This window comes from Fusarium mangiferae (genome assembly GCF_900044065.1).
Source record: "Fusarium mangiferae strain MRC7560 genome assembly, contig: FMAN_scaffold002, whole genome shotgun sequence".
NCBI classification, from domain to species: Eukaryota; Fungi; Ascomycota; class Sordariomycetes; order Hypocreales; family Nectriaceae; genus Fusarium; species Fusarium mangiferae.
The window spans coordinates 2,995,649-3,020,520 of NW_024573922.1; the positions used below are offsets into that span (position 1 = coordinate 2,995,649).

General features: G+C 50.0%; 6 protein-coding genes across 6 annotated transcripts; 3 read left to right on the plus strand and 3 right to left on the minus strand.

Moving 5' to 3' along the window:
- Nucleotides 1-494: 494 nt before the first annotated feature.
- Nucleotides 495-6,421, plus strand: FMAN_05707 (putative APC1-subunit of anaphase-promoting complex (cyclosome); the record flags this gene model as incomplete). The annotated part of the gene is made up of 3 exons (XM_041827604.1): nt 495-3,315; nt 3,364-3,824; nt 3,872-6,421. 3 exons carry the CDS (start codon nt 495-497, stop codon nt 6,419-6,421), a joined length of 5,832 nt encoding a protein of 1,943 aa, XP_041678551.1.
- Nucleotides 6,422-7,020: 599 nt separating this feature from the next.
- FMAN_05706 (putative Int-6 protein) lies at nt 7,021-8,402 on the minus strand (the record flags this gene model as incomplete). The annotated part of the gene is made up of 2 exons (XM_041827605.1): nt 7,021-7,935; nt 7,998-8,402. 2 exons carry the CDS (start codon nt 8,400-8,402, stop codon nt 7,021-7,023), a joined length of 1,320 nt encoding a protein of 439 aa, XP_041678552.1.
- Nucleotides 8,403-8,863: 461 nt separating this feature from the next.
- On the plus strand, nt 8,864-9,431 carry FMAN_05705 (uncharacterized protein; the record flags this gene model as incomplete). Its single annotated transcript, XM_041827606.1, has 2 exons — nt 8,864-9,331; nt 9,381-9,431. The coding sequence occupies 2 exons, from the start codon at nt 8,864-8,866 to the stop codon at nt 9,429-9,431; spliced, it is 519 nt and encodes a 172-aa protein (XP_041678553.1).
- A 407-nt stretch (nt 9,432-9,838) lies between these two features.
- FMAN_05704 (uncharacterized protein) lies at nt 9,839-13,042 on the minus strand (the record flags this gene model as incomplete). The annotated part of the gene is made up of 1 exon (XM_041827607.1): nt 9,839-13,042. The coding sequence occupies one exon, from the start codon at nt 13,040-13,042 to the stop codon at nt 9,839-9,841; it is 3,204 nt and encodes a 1,067-aa protein (XP_041678554.1).
- A 5,181-nt stretch (nt 13,043-18,223) lies between these two features.
- Nucleotides 18,224-19,474, minus strand: FMAN_05703 (uncharacterized protein; the record flags this gene model as incomplete). The annotated part of the gene is made up of 2 exons (XM_041827609.1): nt 18,224-19,327; nt 19,385-19,474. 2 exons carry the CDS (start codon nt 19,472-19,474, stop codon nt 18,224-18,226), a joined length of 1,194 nt encoding a protein of 397 aa, XP_041678555.1.
- A 496-nt stretch (nt 19,475-19,970) lies between these two features.
- Nucleotides 19,971-23,283, plus strand: FMAN_05702 (uncharacterized protein; the record flags this gene model as incomplete). Its single annotated transcript, XM_041827610.1, has 8 exons — nt 19,971-20,061; nt 20,135-20,302; nt 20,358-20,690; nt 20,745-20,871; nt 20,966-21,007; nt 21,059-21,143; nt 21,193-21,238; nt 21,293-23,283. The coding sequence occupies 8 exons, from the start codon at nt 19,971-19,973 to the stop codon at nt 23,281-23,283; spliced, it is 2,883 nt and encodes a 960-aa protein (XP_041678556.1).
- Nucleotides 23,284-24,872: the final 1,589 nt, after the last annotated feature.

Consider the following 24,872-nt stretch of genomic DNA (forward strand, 5'->3'; position numbering starts at 1 on the left):
AACCCAGAACGAGAGCGTTGGTATGTGCTGGAAAGTTGCTGGGCTGTTTTAAGTATTTGTTGGGAGCCCTGACCAAAGCTATGGCAGCTTCCAAAGGTCCGATGCGCAAAGGGTCGGTAGAGGTACCTTGTACCTTACAGCTACGTCACGAGGCAGTGGAGCTTTAAAGAGCTTCGATTCTACCTAAGTACTAAGGTACCTAGACGCGCCAAGAACTGAAGGGTTATTCGCGCCTAGGGAGCCCCACCGTATAACTTAGCACTCATGATAGGTAGTAGGCAGGACCAGTGCGCTTTCGCGGGGCGCCGTGAACCACCCACTGACAGATCCAACATAAAGTAAACAATATCTTGACGCGCAGCAAAACATATTCAAATCTCTCTCACACAAAGAGGCGACCGACCATAATTCTTTTATCGAGAAACCATTAGTAACTCCTTGAAGGATCACTTGTTTCTCGACGCGCTAAAGCAGCTTATGGCGGGCATAGAAACATGGCGACGGTGAAGTCCCTGGGGTTGCACCAGCCCTCAGGACTTCAACATGCCATCAACGAACAATTGTTACCGCCGAATCCACCGCCAACTTCCTATACATGGGATATTTCAACAGAGGATCGGTTCGATGGGGATCTCGAAGATGAAATCCTTTCGACGGAACACTGCGTCGTATGGTGTCGAGGTGGAATATTTCGAAAGACCTTCAGATTCGAACTCGAAAAAGAACCTGTCATACAGGCTCTCCTAGCATACTTCCCGGCTTCCAAAGACGACAAATCTACACAAGAGGAAGAGGCACAATCGGATCAGAGACCGGCTTTGTCTAAAGCGTTGGTTGTCTTCCTCAAGACTCAGGCGCACATATATTTCCTCTCTGGCACCAGCCATATTGTCCACATGCCATTCGAAGTTGAAACAGCATTCGCAGGCCCAGTTGGAGTCATCATTCAACGAAAGCAAAAAGCTGAAAGTGTTGCGCCAATCTCCTTCAAGTTCCCCCGAGTGCCGCCGAATTCCTTCGTCTCTTCGCAGTTGACGGCATTCAATAGCTCTCAACTGACCGCGTTTTCTGTGGAAGGTCTTGGAAAACCGAAAGCACTTCCACTTCGTCTGAGCTCAACTTTAGATAACCTTTGGGAAGCTCCGCTGGAACAACCCGAGTCCCGCTGGCCACGCCTTGTTTCATTGACCGACCCGCTGTTGGAGTTGGGACTGGTCGTTACCAACCAGGAGCCCCAAAATGGCAAAAGCTTAAGGCAGACAGCAGCTAAGAAGCTGACATTCCTCGATTCAGCTGAAGAAGTTCTCCATGTGGAACAGATCAAAATTCCTGGCGCTTTGACACAAGATTTAAGTCAACCTCTGATCATTGCGGTGACAATCAACCGCGAAACTAGTGAATACACTGTCTGGCGCCTCACGTACCTGCAGCATGAGGACCGTTTTCTTACTCGACAGAAAGATGCTAAATCAAAGACTGCCCGGCGTCGTAGTTCCATGCCTCCTGCTTTTGCTAGTACTCCTGGCACACCTGTCCAGCCCAACCTGCGAGAAAGCTTTGGAGCACCTCTTCCAGGAAAGCGGCCGAGAAAGAGTGAGCGCCTTGAAAAGCCCATGATTGACCTTGTGTCATCCTTAGAACAACAAGACAAGGAAGGCAGTGGTGTTGCGCGGAGGAGTTCTCGTAGGGTCAGCTCCATGTTGGCGAGAGCTGACTTGTCTGCGTCGCATGAAAGAGCCATATTGCCAGATCAGCCACTATTATCCAGTCATGCCGGGCCTAGGAGGCATGAATCACAAGGAAGCCATGCACGCCTTAGTGCCAACTATGCCCATCAGATACATCCTAGTCTGAGCAGTCTGTTAGCGGCACCTTTCTATGAAGGCCTTGACGAAGGGTTCCACAATATGGGTCTAGATGATCATGAGTTTGATGGGCTACAGCATGAAATACTGTTTACTAAACTTCAGAGCGTACCTATGAATAACTCCAATGTTCGATACTCGGATCAGCCAGCCCGCACCAAAACCAAGGTCTTCATCTTGGTGGCTCCCCCATTTGCAATCGATGGGCATGACCAAAGTCAACTTCTTATTGGGATTCAGGATGCTACCGAGAGACGTCTTCAACTTCTCACATTGGAGCTGGGCATTCAGCGTGGAACTAATATGGGCACCAAACAAGGGAAGAAGAACATACCCGACGGTACAACCGTTGTAGCTACTGTTGTCGACAGACGACATGCCCAAAATGTCGTTGACTCTTGCAAGCTAATGGACGGTGACCATTCTGCGATTCTAATCCTGTCGGAATCAATGGATGGCCGGCACGAACTAAGTACCCAGGCACCGTGGAGCGTCCTTACAAAAATATCGCTTTCACTACTCTTTGTCGATAACACTAGGAGTTTGCAATATCGTGGCAGAGTTGTGGACCGCGATGTTACCCAGAGAAAGTCCGAGGTTATTGACCTCAGTAATGGCAGCATTGTTGGTGTACGGCATCCGCGACAAGGTGGCATTGTTGATGTTGTCGATGCTGAAGGTCGGCTTCATGAGCTCCGTATTCAGCTCGAGCCGCGGTCACCTCACGTTCGAAGAGTCCTGGACGTTTGTCGTAGCATTCTGCCTCATGCACTTGGTGAACACATCTTCGCTGGCTGGCTTCACTGTATGCAGTGGATAGGAGGCCATGGCGAGACAAATACTGACATTGAATGGTCTGCGATGACCGTACTCCTTTTATCTTTGTTTCTGAGTCTCGGCCGAACTGACACAAAGCCTTTCCCGAAAACCCGACAACTTCCTCGCAGAAGAAGGCACCCTTCGGGTTCTTTTGGCTCGATCAGAGAATCGGAGGATTGGAGATACTTGGAAAAAACCGAGACTTCAAATTCGTTAGGGTGTCCAACTTGGATGATGAATGGAGGGTGGCAGTGGGCGCTGGATGAAGATGGGGATGATTCTGGAGACGAAAACCCATCTACAACTTTCATTTCGAAACATATATCTATGGCCAAAGAGTATATGGCCTCTGTACTAGGCGAAACGGCATTCGGGGCCGCTGGTTACATGCCAACCTCACTGGGCAAAAGCATAGAAAGCCGCCGTAAGGTTGCTGTAGATGTGTTTATGGGTTTGCACCTACTTCTCGAGGAAGAAAAACTTGATATCATGACGCCAGAATTCAGATCTCCTGGTCGTGCTGATCTTCGAGTCATTATGTGTCAAATAGCTCGATGGCTCAGGTGGCCCAGCTTTATTGCTATATACGAGGCGGGTATACAAGAAGACGTTGATCAACGTCATGATTCCGGTATGTTCGTGAACCCTCTTTGTGATACAAAGCTAACCATTAGATCAGATCTCAACCTGAGGCCTGCAGTCCCTCAGCCTCCTGTAAGGCCAGATGTTGTCAACTGGATTCAATCACGACTCACTGGAGAACGGAGGGTTCCTTACATCACCCCAGCGGATGTTTATTATGCTGGCTCCCAATTGTCCGAAGCGGAAAAGTCACAGGACAGGCGATGGGAGTTTATTCTCCCTAGAACGCTTTTGTTTAAGCAATTTTTCAAATATATGAAACCAAGCACAAGTGCAGTCCAGATGGTGGAAGCTATGAGGGATGCCGGAATTACACCATTAATTCTTGATACCCTCCCGGAGGCTATTCTTGCACCCTTACGTGATGCCATTTCATTGTGCCAACCGCACCCACCGACCTCCTGGTCCAAGGACCTCCTCGAATTGGTTGACCGCCGGGATATCAGTCTCATTCTTGCCCCTGGGAAGCAAGCTAAGCCAAGCGCTTCCAAGATTCTAGTAAGATCTCAACCCAATCTTCACGGACCATCACTTACAAGCAATAGACACCGACACACAATGCAACTTGGGATTACAAACTGCTTTGTCAGAGTGTCGATGAGTCAAACAATATCGGATACGACGAAGGTGAAGGAACGGAACGTCAAGCCATTATTCGCTCCTTGTTTAAAGAAGATCGCCGCCTTAACGAAGCTCAAGATTTACTTTCCACTCACAAGGCAAGACTGGTTCGACTCGATCCCCACCCAAGTTGGCCAGAGAGCGAATATCTTGAGAAGCAAAAGGAGCTCGTAACAAGAATTGCAACAGGCACTTTGGCAATTCCTGCGGGCCGGGCTTTGCTGTACTACAGTCTTCGCTACCCTTTGATCACACAGAAATTTCATATTGGTGGATTTAACCTCAATTGCATTGTAAAACCAACAAACACCACGGTGGGTGTAGACAAATCTCAGTTCTCAGAAGAGAAGGTTTGCTGGGGCTTCTTTCACCAGGGCGTCGCAGCTGGGTTAGCCATTTCTCCCCAGGCCCAAGGTATCGACACATCATGGATTCTTTACAACAAACCTGGCCAAGACCTCAACAATCGGCATGCTGGTTTTCTCCTTGCTCTTGGCCTGAACGGCCATCTGAAAGACGTCGCAAAATGGGTTGCGTTCAAATATCTGACGCCAAAACATACAATGACCTCCATCGGGTTACTTCTGGGGTTGGCAGCATCTTACATGGGTACAATGGATTCGCTGATTACTCGTCTACTTTCCGTTCATGCCACGAGGATGCTGCCTCGTGGAGCCGCAGAATTGAATCTGTCCCCTCTAACGCAGACTTCGGGTATAATGGGCATCGGTTTGCTATATGCCAACAGTCAACATCGGCGAATGAGTGAGATTATGCTCTCTGAGATTGAGCATATTGACGAAGAGGATGAAGAAGAGCCCCTGAGAAGCGAATGCTACCGATTGGCAGCTGGATTTGCTCTCGGCTTCATCAACCTAGGCAAAGGCAATGATCTTAAGGGACTGCATGACATGAGACTCACAGAGAAACTCATTTCTCATGCTACAACAACCAAAAACATTGAAATAGTTCATATTCTGGACCGAGCAGCTGCTGGCGCTGTCATGGCCCTGGCTCTCATTTACATGAAGTCGGAAGATCAGATCGTGGCGCGTAAGATCGACATACCCAACTCAGTCTTGCAATTTGACTACATTCGTCCTGATATTCTTCTCTTGCGGACCTTGACGAAGAATCTCATCATGTGGTCTAAGATTGAGCCGACGTTTGCTTGGATTCGTAAGAACCTACCGCGTCCTTATCGTTCCCAGTTCAAGCTACAGTCAACGACAAAACTGCAGTCAACGGACATGGCATTCCACAGCATAGTGGCTGGTCTCTGCTTCTCTATTGCGCTGCGCTTCTCTGGTAGCGCATCTCCTAAAGTTCGGGATCTTCTACTATATTACTTGGATCAGTTCATGCGTATTGCACAGATACCATCCACTGCAAACATGCATCCAAATGGCACTCCACCATATGATGAAGAACTAACACGGACCAATGCACGCATGTGCCAAGACATCGTTGCCATATCTGCATCCATTGTCATGGCTGGAACAGGTGATATTCCTGTTTTACGTCGTCTTCGTGCACTTCATGGTCGTGATGATCCTGAGACGCCCTACGGTTCTCATCTTGCGGCTCATCTCGCGATTGGCGCTTTGTTCTTGGGATGCGGAACGGCAACTTTTGGCACCAGCAACCTCGCTATTGCTTCACTATTGATTGCATTTTACCCCATTTTCCCTACGAGTGTGATGGACAATCGATCCCATCTCCAAGCTCTTCGCCATTTCTGGGTTCTAGCTACAGAGCAGCGATGCCTGGTCACAAAAGATGTTCTCACTGGCCAGCCAATCACTGTTCCTGTCCAAATCAGGATGCGCAAAAACACCTCTACTGAGCCGGTTCTGAATCGCACGGCTCCTTGCATCCTTCCACCAATAGACCAGATTGCTAGTCTATCAACCACATGTGGACCCCAGTTCTGGGATGTGGAGCTTGACTTCTCTAACCCAGAGGTTAGAGCTGCTTTCCAAAACACCCAAAGCCTGTACCTCCGTAGGCGCCCACCGCGTGAAGGAGCGTTTGCTTCAACTCTTCGGGCACTTGGTAGGGACGAGAAGGGTAAAGACCCTCTGGAATGGGTCTTTGGACTTGAGGGTCTGCGTGGTATTAGTTACGCCGAGCGAGCCGTAGTGCTAGAGCGAGGTGATGACACTCAGCACTCAAGCAGTGCTGTTGATGCAAGACTGGAGATGGCGAAAGGCATTGCAGAAGGCACAGATCGGGAGCGTCTGGAGGGAGCCAGGTTGCTGTTCGAATGGGCTTCTATACGTGATCGACTACGAGACACCAACATGTTCGATAGTCAAGAGACCATCACAGAGTCACACGTACGTCGTGAAGCCGAAAGGGAAGACGACCAAGATGCTACAGTGGAAGATGGGGGTGTTTGGTGGATGCGAGACAGTGTCATCGAGAACCTGAAGGGCGTGGTATGGCTTGCAAGTCGTGAAGGCGAGCATTGACAACTGGCTGTAGTGAGGTAACACGCATGTACAGCATAGTTATGAACGCGTATGCTGTGGACAGCGCATTGTAGGGGAAAACAACAGATGTGGTTGTGAGCGACGAAAATAACGGCAGACAAAAGTCTAGCTCGTATAGGGAGGGCTTCATGGCTTTAGACCATATATGAAAATCTTCACAGAAATAATACGTCCCATTGATGGGAGTGCTTGCTTTCATTTCAACAATCAACTTAAATTCCATTATCCCCTTGCCTCTTCCCTTTTCCGAGAACGCCATGCAATGCAAATCGCATCACCGGGGATATACAGGGCCTCTAAAACCGCCGCTTCTTCCATTTGGCCCGTGTTTGTCATTTTTGCCTCGCTTCTCTATCTTTGTCTCCCAGTCTTATGCTTTGCTGAATCCTGCTCATCCTCTGCAAAGACTGGCCTCCTTCTAAACTCAAGGGGCCGCGTCTTGTTTCTCCAGGTAGCGGAGGGTGCAACCCTCTGGTCGAGGTATCTTGCCTCTCGCTTTGAATTGCATCACCCCTTTTGGGCTATTGCAAAAAAGGAAACACTCATATAAAAAGATCATTCGCTACTAGCTATGGTCTCTACTTTGAAACAGCAGCGTTGAGGACTTGTGTCCTGAAGAAACCACCCTTAGTCTTCTCAATAACTTGCTGGTAGACGTTGTTAGGAGGGTGGTTCATCACAACGGTGCCATCTTTACTGTCGATCTTGGCGTCCAATCGAGTCTCACGGATCAGGTTGACAATCCACTTCTCACCATCGTCGGGGTTCAGACCGAGCTTGGCACTAAGGTCGCGGATGTTCATTCGGCTGAAGATCTTGCAGTAGCTCTCACAGATGAGGTGTCGGGCAGCATCGACAAAGGCATCGGCGGAAGAAGCAAGGAAGAAGTCGCTGCGGCAGACCTCAGCGGCCATGGAGAGGGCCTCACGGGCAGCCTCAAAGTCGTGGGCGATGTAGAGGGCGTTGACAAACTGTGTGATAGGGTCGGTGTACTCATAAGCTTCCTGTCGGACATAACGGATAATGTCCTTGATCTGCTTTTGTTGGATGGAGCTGTTGCGAGCACGGCCACGACCGGTGATAACGGCGGCGATCAGATATCGCAGGATCCAGGGGCAAGAGGTCTGGATGGTGTTGATGTAAGGTGCGGAAAAGAACATATCCAAGATAGGTTCCCGAGCACCCTCCCAGTTGAAGAGGGGGAAGAGAGACCAGTGGAGCAACATCGTTCGGTGGTCGAGTTGGGCACGGGGGTTGTTGAAGAGCTTGGAATCAATGTTTTCCCTAACGTTCTTGAGTTCGTCGACAGCAGACTCCCAGTTGGTCTGGAGGATCTCGGAGGCAAGCTTGCCCCAGGTGGCAGCAGAGACCTTATCGTTGTCGGTGGACAGGACTCGGAATTGGTAGAGCATATCGGCAGCGGGGCCGTATTGGCCGCATCGGAACTGAAATTGACCAAAGTCGTAAAGAGCATTGACCATTTCCATGGTGACCTGGTGAAAAGCCTGTTAGATATCTTTGACCTTGGTGAGCGGAGAGCTCTCAGGCTACTTACTCCGTGCTGGTTCTTGAGGAACTCCAAGTTGGCAACCTTGTCACTTCGGAGTCCGTTGACGACCTCATCCTGGGTCAGGAGATCGGCGATCTTGGCGGTGGCTTGCTCGTAGTTCTCCAGCTGTGAAAGCACATCCTGTCTCTTCTTGTTGTACTGCTCGGGAGCCTCTGATACACCGTGGAGCTCGCAGTAGAGAGTCGCAACGTAATCGGTCATGTTTGTGTCTTCGAGAAGCTTAATCTTTCCGGAAAGAATCTCCTTTGCCTTGGCATCCTGGCCCTGCTCCTCAGCTCTCTCACTTTCGAACTGGATCAGAGGAAAGAGAAGATGCCGGCTCAGGTGCGGCGCAAGGCGAGGCATGATCGATGAACCGTCGGCCGAAACGGCGTTGAGAACGTCCTCCATATTGGGCGATATCTTTTAGAAGAAGGAGTCGGTAGAGTTCGGTCGGACGAGGGATCGGTCGGAGAGTGCGGAAAAGTGACTCGCCGCAAAGGTCGTGGTGATGGGTTTGATGGAGGGGCACGAACACCTCAGATTTTTGGTGAATTTCGCCAATCCACTCCGTGGTGTGGGGTTTCAGCTTATCGCACCAACCGTGGATTTACCGACGATTAGAGATGGACAGTCATGTGATCTTGAGATTTTCCATCAGCGGCAAGCTTTCTGGCATGTTTAGAGTGCATCGATAGACAGAGAGTGTGACATGTTCAAGAACTAATGAGCGAAATCAATTGAGACTGCATTTGGGCATTACGCTGCATATCTCTTCCGGGTCTTTCGTTCCGCGGTATCGCCAAAGCGAAGAACCTTGCGACGGAAAACAGCTCTATCCTACAACCTCCCTACAATAACCCGACCACACGATGAATTTCCTTACCTCTAGAGTCCTATCAATAGGACGCCAGGCCATTGTCCAGAAGCCAGCACTCTTGACGCAACGAGCGTCTTACTCCTCAGCCGCCCCATCGTCAGCGAACACCTTCAAAACACACGTCTCATACAAGCCCAACCCTCTCCGACACCCCATCAACCCCAATAGGAAGAACAAGATTCCGTACAAGGATCGTCAACTCAAGCAACCATTCGTCCCTCCAGCAGCAATCAAAAACCTCGACAAGCTCGGTGCAACCCTTCGCTACGTTGTTCGACGGACGCCATCCTCCCAACTACCTGTATACCGCAAGTGGATGTCTGGTGGCAACCGCATGATCGTTATCATTAAAAAGATTGATGGAGACCGCTCCAAGTTTATCCAGGATTTGGCTAGGGATCTGGAGATTAAACCAGTGGATATTCGATTAAACCCTACAACACAACACGTGGAGATCAAGGTAAGCAATTCTAACATTGGAGCTCCCGACAGACAACTAATTGTTCCAGGGTCATGTCTACGACAAAGCAGTTGAGTGGATCCTGAAGACTGGCTTCTGAAGAGCCGGCCACGAGTGATATAAACGGATTACCCTGGTCTTAGCCTTGACAAACATATAAGAGGAATCAAAACTGTATCATATTGACCAGTCACCATCAGGGGCGACACAAGATGTACAATACATGTAGTAATGCGAGCGCATCATAGAAGCATATTTTTGTTTGTCCCTAATGTCTGAATTTGTTCACCATCCCAACTTCCTTTATACACCTGTACATAGACAAGCAGTTTCATCATCACCTGTCTTGTCCCCAAACCATCGACTCCAGAATGCAAGTCTAAACGAGAAGCGCACGCTTCAAATGACAAGACACCAATCCCATGTTTCTCAAAATACTAACATACAAGCTTGAAGATGAGGTAATGCTATAGAGTTTGATCCAAAAATAAAATCCCAATGCGACTCTCACCTCCCTAGAGCAAAAAATGTTGAAAGCTTTTGCAGTACTTCATCCTTTGACCATTCAGCAGATTGCATTGACAACGCTTCAAGCAAAGCATGAGGTGCCGGCATAGCTTTGGCGGGTATGGATGACCTTGGATCGTTGGGATCTCTGGCCTTCTCAGCAAGTCGTCTTAATAGAGCAACTGCAACAACAACGATATACACCAGCTCAGGGTCTTTTCGGGGTGCTGTTCGGGGACCTTGACCTTGGGGTTGCTCGTACAGTTGACTGAGCTCTCGGATAAGTCTGAATAGATTCTGGGCGAAATCATTGCCAGATGATAGCCAAGATTGGGCGACTCCGCTGTCGTGACCCGGAGCAAGTGAAGCCAAGATTTCAGCAGAAAGAAGCCCTTGCATCAAGAAAGGCTTTCGAACTTCCACGAGAGATGGGAGGTTAGGTTGTCTCGTCTGTGTCTTGGCCTTGTCCGGTATAGGTGCTATGGCCAAACCGAAGGCACGAGTAAGCAACTCATAAGGAGGGCTGCTGCTCGAGTCAAGTGCGAAGACAGCTTTGTAATGACTCCGATTGGGTTCATCACGAGCTAGTAACTTCGCAAGTGCATCGACAGCATGTGGCAGGTAGGCGTGCAAGCTTGGTTCGTATTGCGTAAAGAATAGTGTTCCGTCTGAGACTGTAGGATTGGGAGCGGGGGCAAATGCCAGGAGAAACTGTAAGAGGCAGAGAGCCTGTTCGCGTCCAGGTATCTCTACAGACCCTGCAATATTGGAGAGTAAAATTACAACATCTTTCATGAAATCGAGAGTATTGTTGTGTGATCGAAGAAGCATAGTACGGGTACCGAGGTATCTTATGACAGCACAGACAAATTTGATAACAATCTCGTCGGCAAGTACAGAATGATTATCGTTCTGTTCGCCAGGGAACGACAGGTTTCGAAGAATAGTTGTGACGCATATTAGACGGTCCACAGCCCGGTCGAGCTCATACTCTTGGGTGCCAAACACAGGCAAATCCCGGATATTAAACCGCTCAAGACGGCAGGCCCTCAAGACGTCTTCGTATGGTGATATTTGAATCTCATCGGAGACTTCGGCTGTATGCTCAGCCAGCATCTCCACTTGATCCTCGGCACATTCGATGAGAGCCTCTATTAGCTCGTCACAGTACCGAAGCTGAATAAAATGCAATTGGTTCATGGAGCACGATGCAGCTGCCAATACGTCGAGGGCTAGGCGCGTCTCGCCATGAATCCCGCTTTGCAAACTCTTAGTAAGAGCACCGATATCGATGTTCCCCAGTTCCTGAAGAGGAGGTACATCAGGTTTCCAGCGTTCGAGTTCCGCTCCTAGTTTGCTGAACGCATTCAAGTCAACACCACCAAATGTTGAAAGCTCCCGGGCGCATGGGCTGTACTCGTCAGTTTGAGGTGCAAGCCGAGGCATTTTCTCCACAGCCACAGGTGCCGCCGAGGCCTGACGTCCTTCATTGTGCGACATGCTTCCAGCCCTGCGGGTTGCTGGAGAGGGAGCGCCCGGGAACTCTGGCACAGCAGAAGTGTCAATCGTTTGTGATAGTGTGCGATTTTGGCCTGGCATTACTGGAGGCTGTGGCTGCATCTGAGGCTGGGGTGTGGAAAATCCGTTCACTGGAGGCTGTCCTGGTTGCATTTGCTTCATGGGAGTTTGTTGCATTTGAGCTGGCGGTCCAGATTGGCCCATGGTTCCAGGGGTCATTTGTTGTCCAGGTTGCATCTGCTTCTGTGGAGTAGCTTGTCCCATGAGGGTGCCTGGAGTTTGTGGCTGTTGTGGTTGCTGTTGGGACTGTTGCTGTGATTGCTGTTGCTGTTGCTGTTGCTGTTGCATCATCCTTTGCTTCTGCTGTTGAGCGATCCACACTTCCTCAAACTTATAAAGGTTGCGTTCATAGATCGTCTTCAACGTCTGCGGAACGATAGGATTCTGGGGTGGCAAGCCAAGCATCTGAGCAACATGGGGCCAGCCGTTAGGGGTCGTAGTTGCCTGCTTGTATCCTCCCTTATTCTGAACCGCTTGAAACAACACCATGAGACTAACCGGTCGGTCCATCACCATGGGATTAGGATCCAATTGCAAGCCTTTTGAATTCATTAGGGTCGTAAGATTCTTCATAAATTGTTCAGGATTCACGTTAGCCATCATCCTCTGCTGAGGTCTCATGCCTCCTTGTTGCATTTGGCCATTAGGCATTCCAGGTACCGGCTTATTAGGCATCATACCGCGGCCCATGTTTTGCGCCTGCATCTGTGCTTGAATTTGAGTATTGCCTTGCAGTTGTTGTTGCAATCTCATCTGGTAGGCGGCCATCTTCTGCGCGTCCATCATGCCCGGGCGTTGAGGGGTTTGTTGCCCTTGTTGCTGCTGGCCTTGCTGTTGTGGCGTGCCTTGTTGTTGCTGACCCTGTTGCATTTGAGGGGGAAACATATTGCCTTGCATCTGGCCCATGTGTTGCGGCATTTGACCCATCTGCTGCGCCATCATTTGGTTGCCGGACATCGCATTCGGATTCGGTGAAGGTCGCGCGTTCGCAGGTGATGAAGCAAAGTTTGGGTTGAAACCTTGAGCCATATTTTGCATATAGGGGTTCGGCTGAGGAGTGCCATGTTCGGACGGTATCGGTGATGTCTGTGGGTTGAATTGCTGGCCACTGGGAGAGAATGGGTGTGGTGACGCGGTCGCGACCCGTTGAGGAACACTTCCTGGTCGCATTTGGTTGCTCATTATCGGGGAGGGGCTGGCATTGGCGGAACCATTAGGTTGAAGATGAGAAAACTGGCCAGGGTTTTGCTGAACCGCGCCGGGTTGAAAGCCTCCAGCAAATGGTTGTTGCTGCGGCGTCTCAGAGCGCGACGTTGGGAGCATCCCGGGATTTTGGCTAGGAGAGCCGGCGAGACTATCCTCACGAGGGCGAGGCCGCTTCGATGGAATAACGGAATTGGTCTGATATACAGGATTCTGAAAAGAAGGTGAAGCATTGCGCATGGAGCCAGGGCCATTAGCCATAGCGCCGCCCATTTGCTGATTAAACTGAGCAGGATTGAATTGGCCCGGATTGGCCATGAAAGCGGAAGGATCCATCATGTTACCGGCAGCGTTAGAGTCGTTCATGTGTGGAAAGCCGTTGCCATTGTGGTTGGGGACGGCGTCGTTCATCCAGGTGCTCATGGCGATCGACCCAACAGGCTGTGCGCGACGGAGTTAGCGATCAGCAGGCACGCGAAAAGCGTCCATGGAGGAGCGCCAAGAAGACGAGGATACAATGACGGAAGGCTGAGATAGGAAGCGATGAGTGGGAGATGAGGCAGTGACACGGTGGTGATGGGACAAGTCGCGTCGCGGCGTGGGTTTGGTGGAGAGCAGTGTAGTGCGAGAGACCAGACCGAACCAGAACCAGACCAGCGAGAAGACCTTGTGTCAGCCTGCCAGTACTGGGAATGGGCTTAGGCAAAGGGGACAGGAAAGTGGGAAATAAAAAACGCCCAGATTGGATTGGTTGGCACGGTGGTCGGTGCAGGGCGACGCGCTTCAATCAAGCGGCAGATGATAGATGGGAATGACGGGTCGGGTGAGAATGGATGGAAAGGTAGAGGGAGAAAGCGAAAGCCGCGCGACGGGAGCAAGAGAGCAAACGGGCAGCGGACAACGGACTGGACAGCACTGTAGCAGGCTAGCAGCCACCTTTTCAGCAGGCAACCCAGCAAGCGACGCCGCCAACAGTGGAGAGAAGGGTGATGGGGGAGCTGAGCCAGCCAGTGAGGGAGAATTTTTTTCGCTGGGCGGGTCTCCGTCAGCAGTACGGAGTAGCAGCACCAGGACCATGGGCTGCCGGGGAGGTGGTGCTCGGGAGGGCAAGGACGCGCAGCACACTGAGACCAAACCAAGCGCAGGCGACTTCGACTAGCCAATGAAACTTGGCGCTCGTTGAGTGACCAACGGGGAGGGAAGACAAGAGAAATAGTGGGTGCAAATAGGTAGGCAAAAGTGAAGCGAAGCGAGGAGAAGCGACAGCGTACAACTCTATCCATCGCATTCCATCGTCCACTTGGAACGGAGATTCCTGTGATGCATAAAATGATGTTGAGATTCCATAGAAAACAGACAGCCTTACCTAACTAAAGAGTGAGGGCGCGTTTGCAGTGCGTTTACGATAAACTGCAATGGATGCTCGTCGAGTCGGGTCAGGTCTGAATGGATTGGCCTGGGTTTCAGCGAACGGCGAAGACATCTCTGAGAGTCGGGGGGAGGCTGAGTCTGTTTTGCAGCGCGTAGTGCTTGACTGTTCCTGGTATAGCGCGATTTCGAGGTCAAGCCACTTGTGCGGACCTAGGCGAATCAGCTATCTGCGTTAGTAAGAGACTAAGGCTAGCTCAGTATCAGATAGGATTACCATGACAAGTAGCAGAAGCTTCTAACAGCGGGCCCGAGTCTGTTATCATATTGCTATCCCATTATTCCATCGAACTGGGAAGCGGCATTCCTGGCGATGTTGCATGTGACAACAAGCGCCTGACAGACGAACAAAAGGCTTTCGGTCAAGGTGCCCCATGGCTCCATGGGACTGCTTCTGCCAGTCATCAATGAAGCTCAGTCCATGGCTGCATGGATTGACTATTGACTTCTAGCGATATTGAAGCTAGCCTAGAAACGCCATGACGAAAGTTTTGCCATTATCTTGTCTCCGGTCCGACTGTTTTGATGCAACTGGGTTACTTTCTCCAGGTGATACGCTCAATTGCTACAGACCTTCAGGCCGATATCGAAAGAGGTTGGCGAAAGGCTTCCAAGCTCGTAGTGTAAGCACCGGAGAACGCTGAACCATTGTCACAACTGCAGACACTCTGGCGCCCAAGCTCGAGGAGTATGTCAGTGCTGTCAAAGTAGTACGCCTCATGTACAAATCGTCCAGCAATCTGCTCCTGTATTTATCCACGTATCTCAGTAGACGTAATCCGCGCGCGCATGTAGCTATGCGTCGCACAGTTTCGGGCCAAATACCCAATGTAACGATTCATTGGAGACCAACACTGCCTTAACACACTTGTGCAGGCACTGTCTCATTGAGAATGAAGTCAATCACAATCGATAGGGGTAGCTGACTGTGCTGGTACGCATGGCTTTTGGCCCCTGTGTCCATAGCAATGGCCGGGACTGCTGGGATAGCTTTCCATTGGGGTGACCCTCCACGGCCTTACCGCGCACGCAGACCCATACAGAGAAAAGGGCCATTCGCCACCAGGAATAGGACAAACCCCTCGGAGCAGCGACTGCGCAGGTGCTCCCAAATTAACAGCCAGCATGCTCCATAACCATTCTTTCGGTCAGAGAAACATGAACCTGTCTTTGCTTGGTTCTCCTTGGAAGAGGCGCAGACACAGAGCTATCGGCTTTGAGTCCGGGGATTGTCTGCGGTGGCGCCTGATGCGGGCTGTCCACCCACCACTGGCGCTTCCCGAGTGGATGCCAGTGGATGGATCCTTGTCAGGCAGGCCGTCATGACCAGAACAGCCAGCGCCGTCTCAAGTTCGTTCTGGGCTGTCTTTGAGGTGCCGGTGAAGGTTGTCGCGATTTTTCGTGAAATCCATTTGTTTTTGGTTTGTTTGGTCAGATCATGCTTGTTTTCGCCGGATTGGTGAGCGTGTCGTGTCTGAAAATCAATTTGCAATGGAGCGAACTGCCATCCCACTTACAGCCCAGCCCAGCGGCTTGGGGTGCCCTGAAAACCACCCGACAATTTGGAGATGGCTCCGCGTCTGTATAAGTGAGCAGACCAAAAGACAGGCGTGCGCACGACAGCAACACACGTCGAAAAGAGAGGTTTCGAAAGTGAAGGAGTCAAGAAGAAGAGGTACAAAAGGTTTGAGAGGGGAAAACAGGCGGGAAATGGGCAGCAAGAAGGAACGGGGGAAGGGGGGTAGATATGTGAAATACCTTACCTTGCCTTGCCTTTCTCCGTACCGCCAACGACCAGCCTGTGCTGTGCCTGGGCTTGCGACCTCACTTGAGCTCTCACTTCGGGGGCTTTGATTAACGAAATTTTCTCCGCTCAAATATGCTCCAATTTTGTTGCTCCCATTCAAAGTTATTGTCAATCTGTGTATCTTATTTCATTTGGCTTCAAACTCTTATTCACACGCTTATCTGGTCAAGCCGTGGTTCCTGAGTGGCGCATGTCTGCCGTTCATCTTCAAGATGGGACCAAGGATTGATTGAGTCTGACCAGCGAAACCACGAAAATTTAACTAATGATGTTTTGTTTAGAAAAAGATGTATCGATACGGGCCATGTGCTAGGCTCTGGAGGAATACATGTTGCTTCTTTTCCCTTCGTTGTTTCTCCAGTTCTCCTATTGTTTTCCAACCTCTGATCCTCTCATTTCTCTCTCACGATCCGACCACCCACTCACACCCAGGGTCGCTTGCGCACTGTACTGTACGATTCCAGATCACCCGCGCGCTGTTCTGATTCTGAGGTGGGCGACTGACTTGGCAGGGTCTGCTTGTGCCACGGCCCTAATGACAATGATCGGTTTCGATCAACGACTGCTTCTCTGCCAGAATCTTTCAATCATGGTTTTGTGGGTGGTTCTTAGGTTTGTTGAATTCTACTGGCGATGACTGAACACGTCCATCAAGGCTTATGGATCCTCCACCTCAGACTGTTACAAAGATTGGAGGATGAAGTGGCTTTGCCTTGCCAAGTCTGAATTGCAAAGAAGCGGTCTCGCTATCTTAGAAAAAGGCTTGATCTTCCCCTCTTTTCCCCTCCCAATCCCTCCTGAAATCGGTTTCTCAAGTCCCCTCATTTCCTAGCCGTGAACTGCGCCTTATCCAGTCGCCCTACATGCCATGTGCTTCTCGGTCGCTCTCTTCCCCTGTCGTGAACTCCCCACATTGATAGAGAACGGAGTCGGTGGCGAATAGTTTGTCGTGCCGCAGGTTACAGGAAGTCAATTGTGCCTCGGATTGCTCACATTATCTCTCGTGAAAAGTGTCTTTTGCTGGCTGGTCAGCAAACTCAGTCGTGGGTGGAACTGGACGTGAGGGTAAGCAATCCATGGACACGGCTGGGCCAACCACCTGTGATGGTTGCAGATCTGTACCGCCCCAAAAGGCAATCAACCTTCCTTCTCCTACCCAACATGATCGACATGTAATTGCCGTTCATTAGCCTTTGAGCCATTGACGCCCTGAGACTTTGGGGGAAAACGCCTCGTGTCATTGATAAATAAGACAGGCCCGATCCCAGCAGGTCCTGAAGATTGAACGTAAAACTCGCCAGAAAGAGAAACAATCATTGCTCTGGGTCACCTCCGAACAAGCATCACATCAGCCCTGGAGCTTGGGACTGTGTCACGGCTGGACGGTCAGGAGGTACTAGTACGTAGTAGGCAGCGTACAGAAGCCTGCATATAAAACGGCCCAGATGCCGTTCTGGCTTCCCCATGCATATACAAGTTACATGATGCATGATGCCATCGATAGACGGTTCCAGTCGCTTGCGGGACCAACAATCGCGTGGCATGGAGCCTTCTTCAGGAAACTACATCTGTTAGTGGATGCGATGCTTCCCGCATATCATCTTTGAGTTTGGGAATATATCGAATAAATGCACTGGCCTTGTTGCTCCCGAAGTGATTTCCATAGAAGCTGCTCAGTCTCATTTAGCTTTCCACATCTTTGACTTGCTCATTTCAGCTCTTCGTTTTCCTACAGGCCTACACGTAGCCCCACAGCGGCTTCCTCCTTGACGGGATGATCCCAAAACGCTGGGTCACCCTAATATCGGGCCGGGGCCTTGCAACCACCACAAAGCAATCCCCAGTCTAGGCCAGTATCGCCTATATCAGAGACTTCGGACCTTAGCCCAAGGTAGGTAGGGTAAGAAAATGATGTGGTTGAACAGCCTGTTAATTCCATCATTGAGTATTTTCCATACCTACTAAGACCTTCTACATAATTATCACTTGGGGCCTAAAGTTCTTAGAGGTTCAGCTCTGCCTTGGTCCCTTGGCTTCCCCAGATGGAGGATCTCAAAAATCGATTATACAATCTACCGTTTATAACCTAGGACTGTGTTTATTGAAAGAAAGGAAATATTCTTCCAGTAAACACAGCCCCCCTCTCACGATATCTGTCTCTTATTACATGTTGTGTTTTAACTTCTTCCGACTATCCGTTTGTATGGTATCCACGATTAAAGATTTGCCGCCAATGCAACAAGAACAAGGTGCATGTAGGATGTTGATTTCTAACGTAACAACATAGTACAAGTTTAGCACCTTCAAATCTTGACCATAGCATTTAAAAGGTAACCTAAAAAAAGTTACTTGGCTCTATCCATACCCATCTAAATGGACTCCAACTTCTGTTTGGTATGTTCCAAAACTGCCCGAATACCCTCATCCAAATCATCCAGTGCAAGGTACCCATCTATCCATGCAACGGTCTTCTTCTGTAATTCCGTGCGATCTGTTGTGGTTTCCAGGTACCGGTTCAAGCGTGAAAGTACCTCTCTGAGGTTCTTGGGAAACTCTGCTGTCTGTGGGTTTACGCCCATAATAGGCTGGCGAATGTGGACGTTGCATGTGGCTGGGTGGTTGGGATACTCCTGATCAAGGGTATCCAGAACATGTTGTGATATCCTAGGCTGAGCTGGGACATGTACGAAAGACACGAAGAGGTCGAAGAATACCTCCGCAGTGTTGGCGCTGAAGAAGGCCTGCTTCTTTGAGATATCGAAGATAGCCATAGGAATAGCGCCATCCATGGCAGGGTTTGATTTCAAATGCTGAGCCGTCTGCTTGTCAATAACCTTGGCTTGGGCGTTGGATGGCTCGGGAAGATCATCGTCGTCCTCATCATCCTCATCATCACTGTCCACAAGTCGCAGCTCGTCGCCATCCTCCTCACGATCAGGCCGGAGAACGTCCTGGCCGGGCTTTGCGACGGCCTTGCGCTTATCGACCTTTTCGAGCCATTCCATCTCCGTTCGCGCATATTCGACCCAGAGTTTTTCATTCGCCGTGCAAAAGCGGCAACCTCGCATGAAAAACCCACGCGCGGCAGCCATGTCGCCATTCTTCGCTGACCTTCGACCTGCCATTGTCCACAGCTCAGGGTCTGTAGGCATCATGCGTAGAGCATTGGTCATGGTTTTGCGCCAGCGCTTGGATGCTTTGACGCTGGACGTATATGAAAGATATTCTCTCCACAGCGCACTGCTTCCTGGATGTCGGTTTACACCTCGCTCGTAAATTGCAAGAGTACGGCCCTGGCCAGCATGGGCGGACTGGAGGTGTCGGATTCTGAGACGCTTGCAGCGTTTGCTGCGGAGGGACTCAAGGGACTGCTCCCATTGCGCGTAAGAAGACCAATCCGATGGCTTATTCCCAGGTGAGAGGATTCTGTGCTCGTAGTCGTTGCGTTTCTGGACGATTGTACGAATCTCATCCTACGAAAATGATGGGTTAGTTGACAATGTCCTCTGGCAAACTTGGAACGCAATTACCTTTGAAAATACTTCTTTCTCCTCCCATTCTCGTAGCTGCGGTACAGCGCGTTCGAGATAGAATCTCGCCTTATCAGCGACGCCAGCCATCTTACGTTTGTGCGACCAAGAGGTATTGGTATGGTTTAGAAGGTAAGGTAGGTAGACAGCAAATTTAGGAAGTTTTTTTGCCGACAAGGCTGGCAAATCAATAACTTTTTTAGCGGGGCACCTTTCAGCCTCGTGGTGGTCGCGACGGCGGGAACCAAAATGGAAATCGCCGTCTAACGTTAGGCTGTGTATTTCTCGCTTGGAGTACCTGGCCTTTGATTCGCTTCGGGAGCGCGCGGGCCAGTGTCAAAAAATAATATCGATTTCCGAGTGTCCCCTGCCCCGGTCGGTCTCCACTTAGCAATTACACTTCCAAGTATTACGTCGCGGTGGAGGTAACGCCAAAGCTCCGAGGTCTGTTTGTCTTGTCCGAGAGTGAATCTCACCACTTGCATGATCGTGTTCTCTCGTCGCTCGTTCTGAGATTTTGACTCTTGGTTCCCGGATCGCCCGGATGGGATTTTAGAGTGTTTGTTCAGTCCTTCTCTCCTTCAAAATGGCTTCAAAATACAAGGACAAAGATACAGGCGTTGTCCTCAGCTTCAATGGAAGCTTGGTCAGTTGGGCGCATACTGCTGTCGCGTATAGTATGGTTTTGCATCCTCCTCCGTTGTAGATATGCAACTTGGATGACTGAGACGCTGATCCGTGGTGTTATAGCTGCTTTCTTTAGTGCATTGGTTATTGGCGTTTACCTACACTACCACAAGATCGTACAGAATGAGTTCTATGGTTATCCGCAAGAATGGTTCCCCTCAGTCTCAGCGACTATTGGCGATCGGTACCCCGAGCGATCGTTCTTCATGATATTCATTGCCATTACATCCGGTACAGCATAATTGATCGAATGGTACCATATCCGCATTGTACTGATGGCTCCTAGGTCCTCGGTTTGCCCTCGTCGGTTTATGGTATCTCCTCACGCGAAAGCCCGGCCAGAAGCTGCCTACGTTCGTTGCTGTTATGGGCCTACTTCGAACTCTAACCTGTGGCGGCTGGACATACATTACATCTACGGATGACCACGATTGGCATGATATTCTCATGATTTCCTACATTGTTGCGACGCTTCCGTGGACAACTGGCTGTATCGCACTCAGCCCCGCCAATCCTCAGGCCATCAAATATCGCAAATACTTGGCATCTGCTTTTTTCGGTACTCTTGTGCCACTGATCTATTTCTTCATTCAGCACAAGGTGCATCGTGTCGCTGGAGGTAAGACAATGGTTCAGCGTCGTTGAAATATAGCCAACTAACGCTACAAACCAGCTTACACCACTTACGCCTTCTTCGAGTGGTCGTTGATCATCTTTGATGTGGCCTTTGACGCCGTGACGGCTCTCGATTTCAGTACCTTCGCTATTGAGGTTAGAGATATCAAGGGTGCGAGCAAGGGGTACGTTCAATGGCTTCCCAGATAGTCTTTGGCCTCCAGAACAGCCGTTTGCGAAATATACATGTTTGCAGGCCATTGTCTAAGTCTTTTGCAGTGAGAACCTGTCGTCTATCCCATCCGCCGTCCTGGAAAAGGAGTAAGTACAGAATTAGCGTGAGGAGAATATTGTCATTAACCAAGTCCTCAGAAAGGAAAAGGCGACCGGCGGTATTTTTGCTGTTCGCTTCAGCTGGCCCGAAGCACTTGATATTGCCGCTGAAGTCTACCATGGAGTAAGCTCTCTATGTTGGGCGGAAACGACGATTTACTGACCTACCCTAGTACGTTTTCTGGACGATTCTGACTAGTCTGGGGCTTGTAGTGTGGTGTAAGTCAATCTAAATCGTTGATTGAGACCTGTGTGACCCTAACTCAATCTCAGACTTCCCGCTTTGGTACATGGGCATTTCAGGATACGAAGTTCTGGTCATGACAACGATTTCTCCCTTCGTTCTGGCCAGCCGTTCAGCTCGGTCTCTGGTGGTGAACAACTTGCGCGCAGTGCACCTTCTGTCTCTCGCAGGCATCGCGGCCTATCTGGTTGAGGAACCCAGTTATCGCCTGTTTACGGTTGGATTTGGCGTTTTTATGTCGTGCTTGGGGTGGGCCGGTACCCTTTTTGCAGAGTCCGTTCACGAGGGCCGCCTCGAATCCAAGATCCTGGGTTGGATGATTGGTCTTATTCTTTCCTCTACTGCCAAGTTTGCGTGGTGGACGAATAACCCTATTTGGCCTATTATGCATGCTGCGAATGGCGGTTGGAACAACACTGGTCTTGTGCTGGGTGTTCTAGCCGCTCTCCGCTTCACCAGACGAGCACCCCTCGCTGCCGGTTTGGCTCCACGGCCTGCCAAGAGTAGCTCGAGTTTCCTCTCATCACTCGGTCTTGCTGGGTTGTTCTTTGGCCTCCACTCTTTACTCTCTGATACCAGCACCATGATCCTCTGGGGATGGGAGGGCTATCCCATTCGTGGCCCATACTTCTCCACACATGGCTGGCTCACTGTTCTTGCCATGTCGCTTGGTCTGTTCGGCGGAGTCTGGCAGCCTAGGCTTGCAAGCAGCTGGGGGGTCTATATCATCGGTACGGTCGGTGCTATGTTTTTGACCTTCTTCAGTCATTGGCCCGGTTACTACGGCGCTCTGACGCTTGCCACTTACTTGATGGCATATTCTGTGCCCATTTTGACCCATGCAGCCAAGACAAATCCTACGACAACTTTTGGCAATGGTTTCCTCATCTACAACTTCTTGGTACTCTTCCACGTTTGGGTTGTGGCATATGCCTTTGTCCCAGGTGGCCAACTTGTTCGTGAGCACACTGACTGGATCATGTATACGATGATGACCTGCATTGCTGCTGGCGTGTATGGCATGAACGCCTCAGGTCATCAACAGCAACCTTCGAAACGGTCTGTGCCAATCCAGCAAAGGAAGTATTTTGGTGTTGCGACCATCCTAATCAATGTTTTCTTCTTGGTCTCGGCCTTCCAGCGGTTTCCTAGTAATAACTATCAGCCTTATCACGCTGATGACCGAATCCTCACTGCAGGTATTTGGACGATCCACTTTTCGTTTGACAACGATATGTGGGCATCAGAGTACCGTATGCGAGACCTCATTAAGGAGCTGGAAATTGATGTCATCGGTCTTCTTGAGTCCGACAACCAGCGTATCATCATGGGTAACCGTGATGCTACTCAGTTCCTTGCTGAGGATCTCGGCATGTATGTCGACTACGGTCCTGGCCCCAATAAGCATACATGGGGTGCGGCTCTTCTGTCCAAGTTTCCCATCCTCAACTCGACGCATCACCTTCTACCTAGTCCTGTCGGTGAACTGGCTCCTGCTATCCATGCGACGCTGGATGTCTATGGTCAGCTCGTCGATGTATTTGTCTTTCACTCCGGGCAAGAAGAGGATCCTGAAGACCGACGTCTGCAGTCGCTTTATCTCGCTGACCTAATGGGCTCGACCCCTCGGCCAGCATTCTTGCTTAGCTATTTGGTGACAAAACCAAAGGAGGGTAACTACAACACTTATGTGAGCGAGAAGTCGGGTATGAAAGATGTAGACCCGTCAGATTGGGACCGATGGTGCGAATACATCCTTTTCAAGAGACTCAAACGTGTGGGATACGCGCGCGTGAGTCGCAGCTCCATTACCGATACGGAACTACAGGTTGCCAAGTTCAAGATCCCCGAGTCCAAAGAGGAGATCGAGAAACTGGATGCCCAGCCAGATAAGGAGCGCAATCGCCGAGTTAAGGAGGAGGAGGTCCCTGAAGGCTGGAGATTCCCCACAATGTTCCGGGGTGACGGCGTGCGAGAGCACAGATACCATGTGTTCAACGAGCCCAGGTATTTCAACTAGAGGGACTGTATATTACACTGGGTAAGGGTTTGGGCAATACGACAAGGGTACGTCTCGATGCCGTATATGCTCTTCATATTAATGGGAGGAGTTAATGGGATAGGGCAGATATGGATGATGAATAATGTACGGCGGTGATGTTCATGTGCTTAATTCTTGTGCACGCAATATATACTCTTGTTGTATGTGTATTGGCTGTATGATAGTGATCCGAAGATGCAGCAAAATATTCCTTGTCGAAAATACTTATCTCTCGAGGCCAGTGCTATAGGGTATTCCCCATCCATTATTCACGGAGCAGGTGATTCATGTGGTGTCGTCCATATATAAGATCCATTTGAAGGCAATTGTTTACTAGGTGCCTGACGGGGAGTGTGTGTATTGCTTACGGGGTCAGCGCGTGGCATTATAGTTTGCCATTGTTTCAATAATGTTTGTTATTCTTCCACACAAACCTCCACGACCGATGTAAAAGGCTTGTGTTCCAGCGAGATAACAGAGTTACAATGAACCTCAAGTATATTGACGCAGACTTACCACGAAATCGGTCAGCTGCTGACCAACAAGGTCCGCCGAGAGAATTACCCTATCGTATCCATTTCTGGATGTATTTCTGCAAAAGAACCGTTGTCAAGCTTGCATCATGGATGTACACTGACGAAAACTGCAGATTTCCGTGCCCACCCCGCAAAGAAATATCTCCGTCCCCACTCGGACCGCCGAAACTCCACAACGCCGCGGTCATCGTCGGGCATGTGAGGTTCACAAGCCCCTGTCGCCCGCTGATGCGCCAGGTATGACCAAGAAAAAAGAGTATCTGTGTGATTCCGCATGACGGACCAGAGCCGCTTGTGTGATGAGTGCCGAGTTGGAGCAAAGACCGAGGGTTCAACAATCATTCGTATTACACACATTATTCATGACGGCATAAAGACCTTGGCTTGACGTGGATAACTGATTGGCGGCTGACTGTCCTTTTTTGAAATGACAGGTGACATTTGGAGGTGAAGAGGCTGGACTAGGAACAACGCCTGAGCATTGCTGTGAGCGAGCCAACGATGTATTGCATCACTATGATGGTTATTTCACGAGTGGGAGTCAACGGGATTTATATATTAGATCTGAACACTGGACGGATAACTACCATTGTAAGAACGCTGCCAATACCAAAGATTAAAATTCCGAGTTCATGCCCCTCGTAACTGAGAGTCAAAGCTAGATACAATCATGGATTGAAATAATAACAATTCCCCAAATGGCAAACTCAAAACCCCACAATCTCAGAAGCTCCCCCACAATCTCTCAATTCTCCGCGATCCAATACTGTTCCGTCGTTTCCAATCCGAACTTAGCCGCTTGAAGACTTCATGGCTCACCCCTCCACCTTCAACAAGTTTGTGATTATTGACAAGCTTTGTGTGCCGCCGCCAGCCGATTATGAGCGTCTCGCCTAGACCCAGACCAGGGATGGAAGAAGTCAGCGAAACATGAGAAGTGGGCGGGCATGATGGGCTAGATAGAAAAGAGGGTGGTCATGGGGCTGCTGTCGTCGTGTAGGTATGGAGGTGTATCGCTTTCTTTCTTGATAA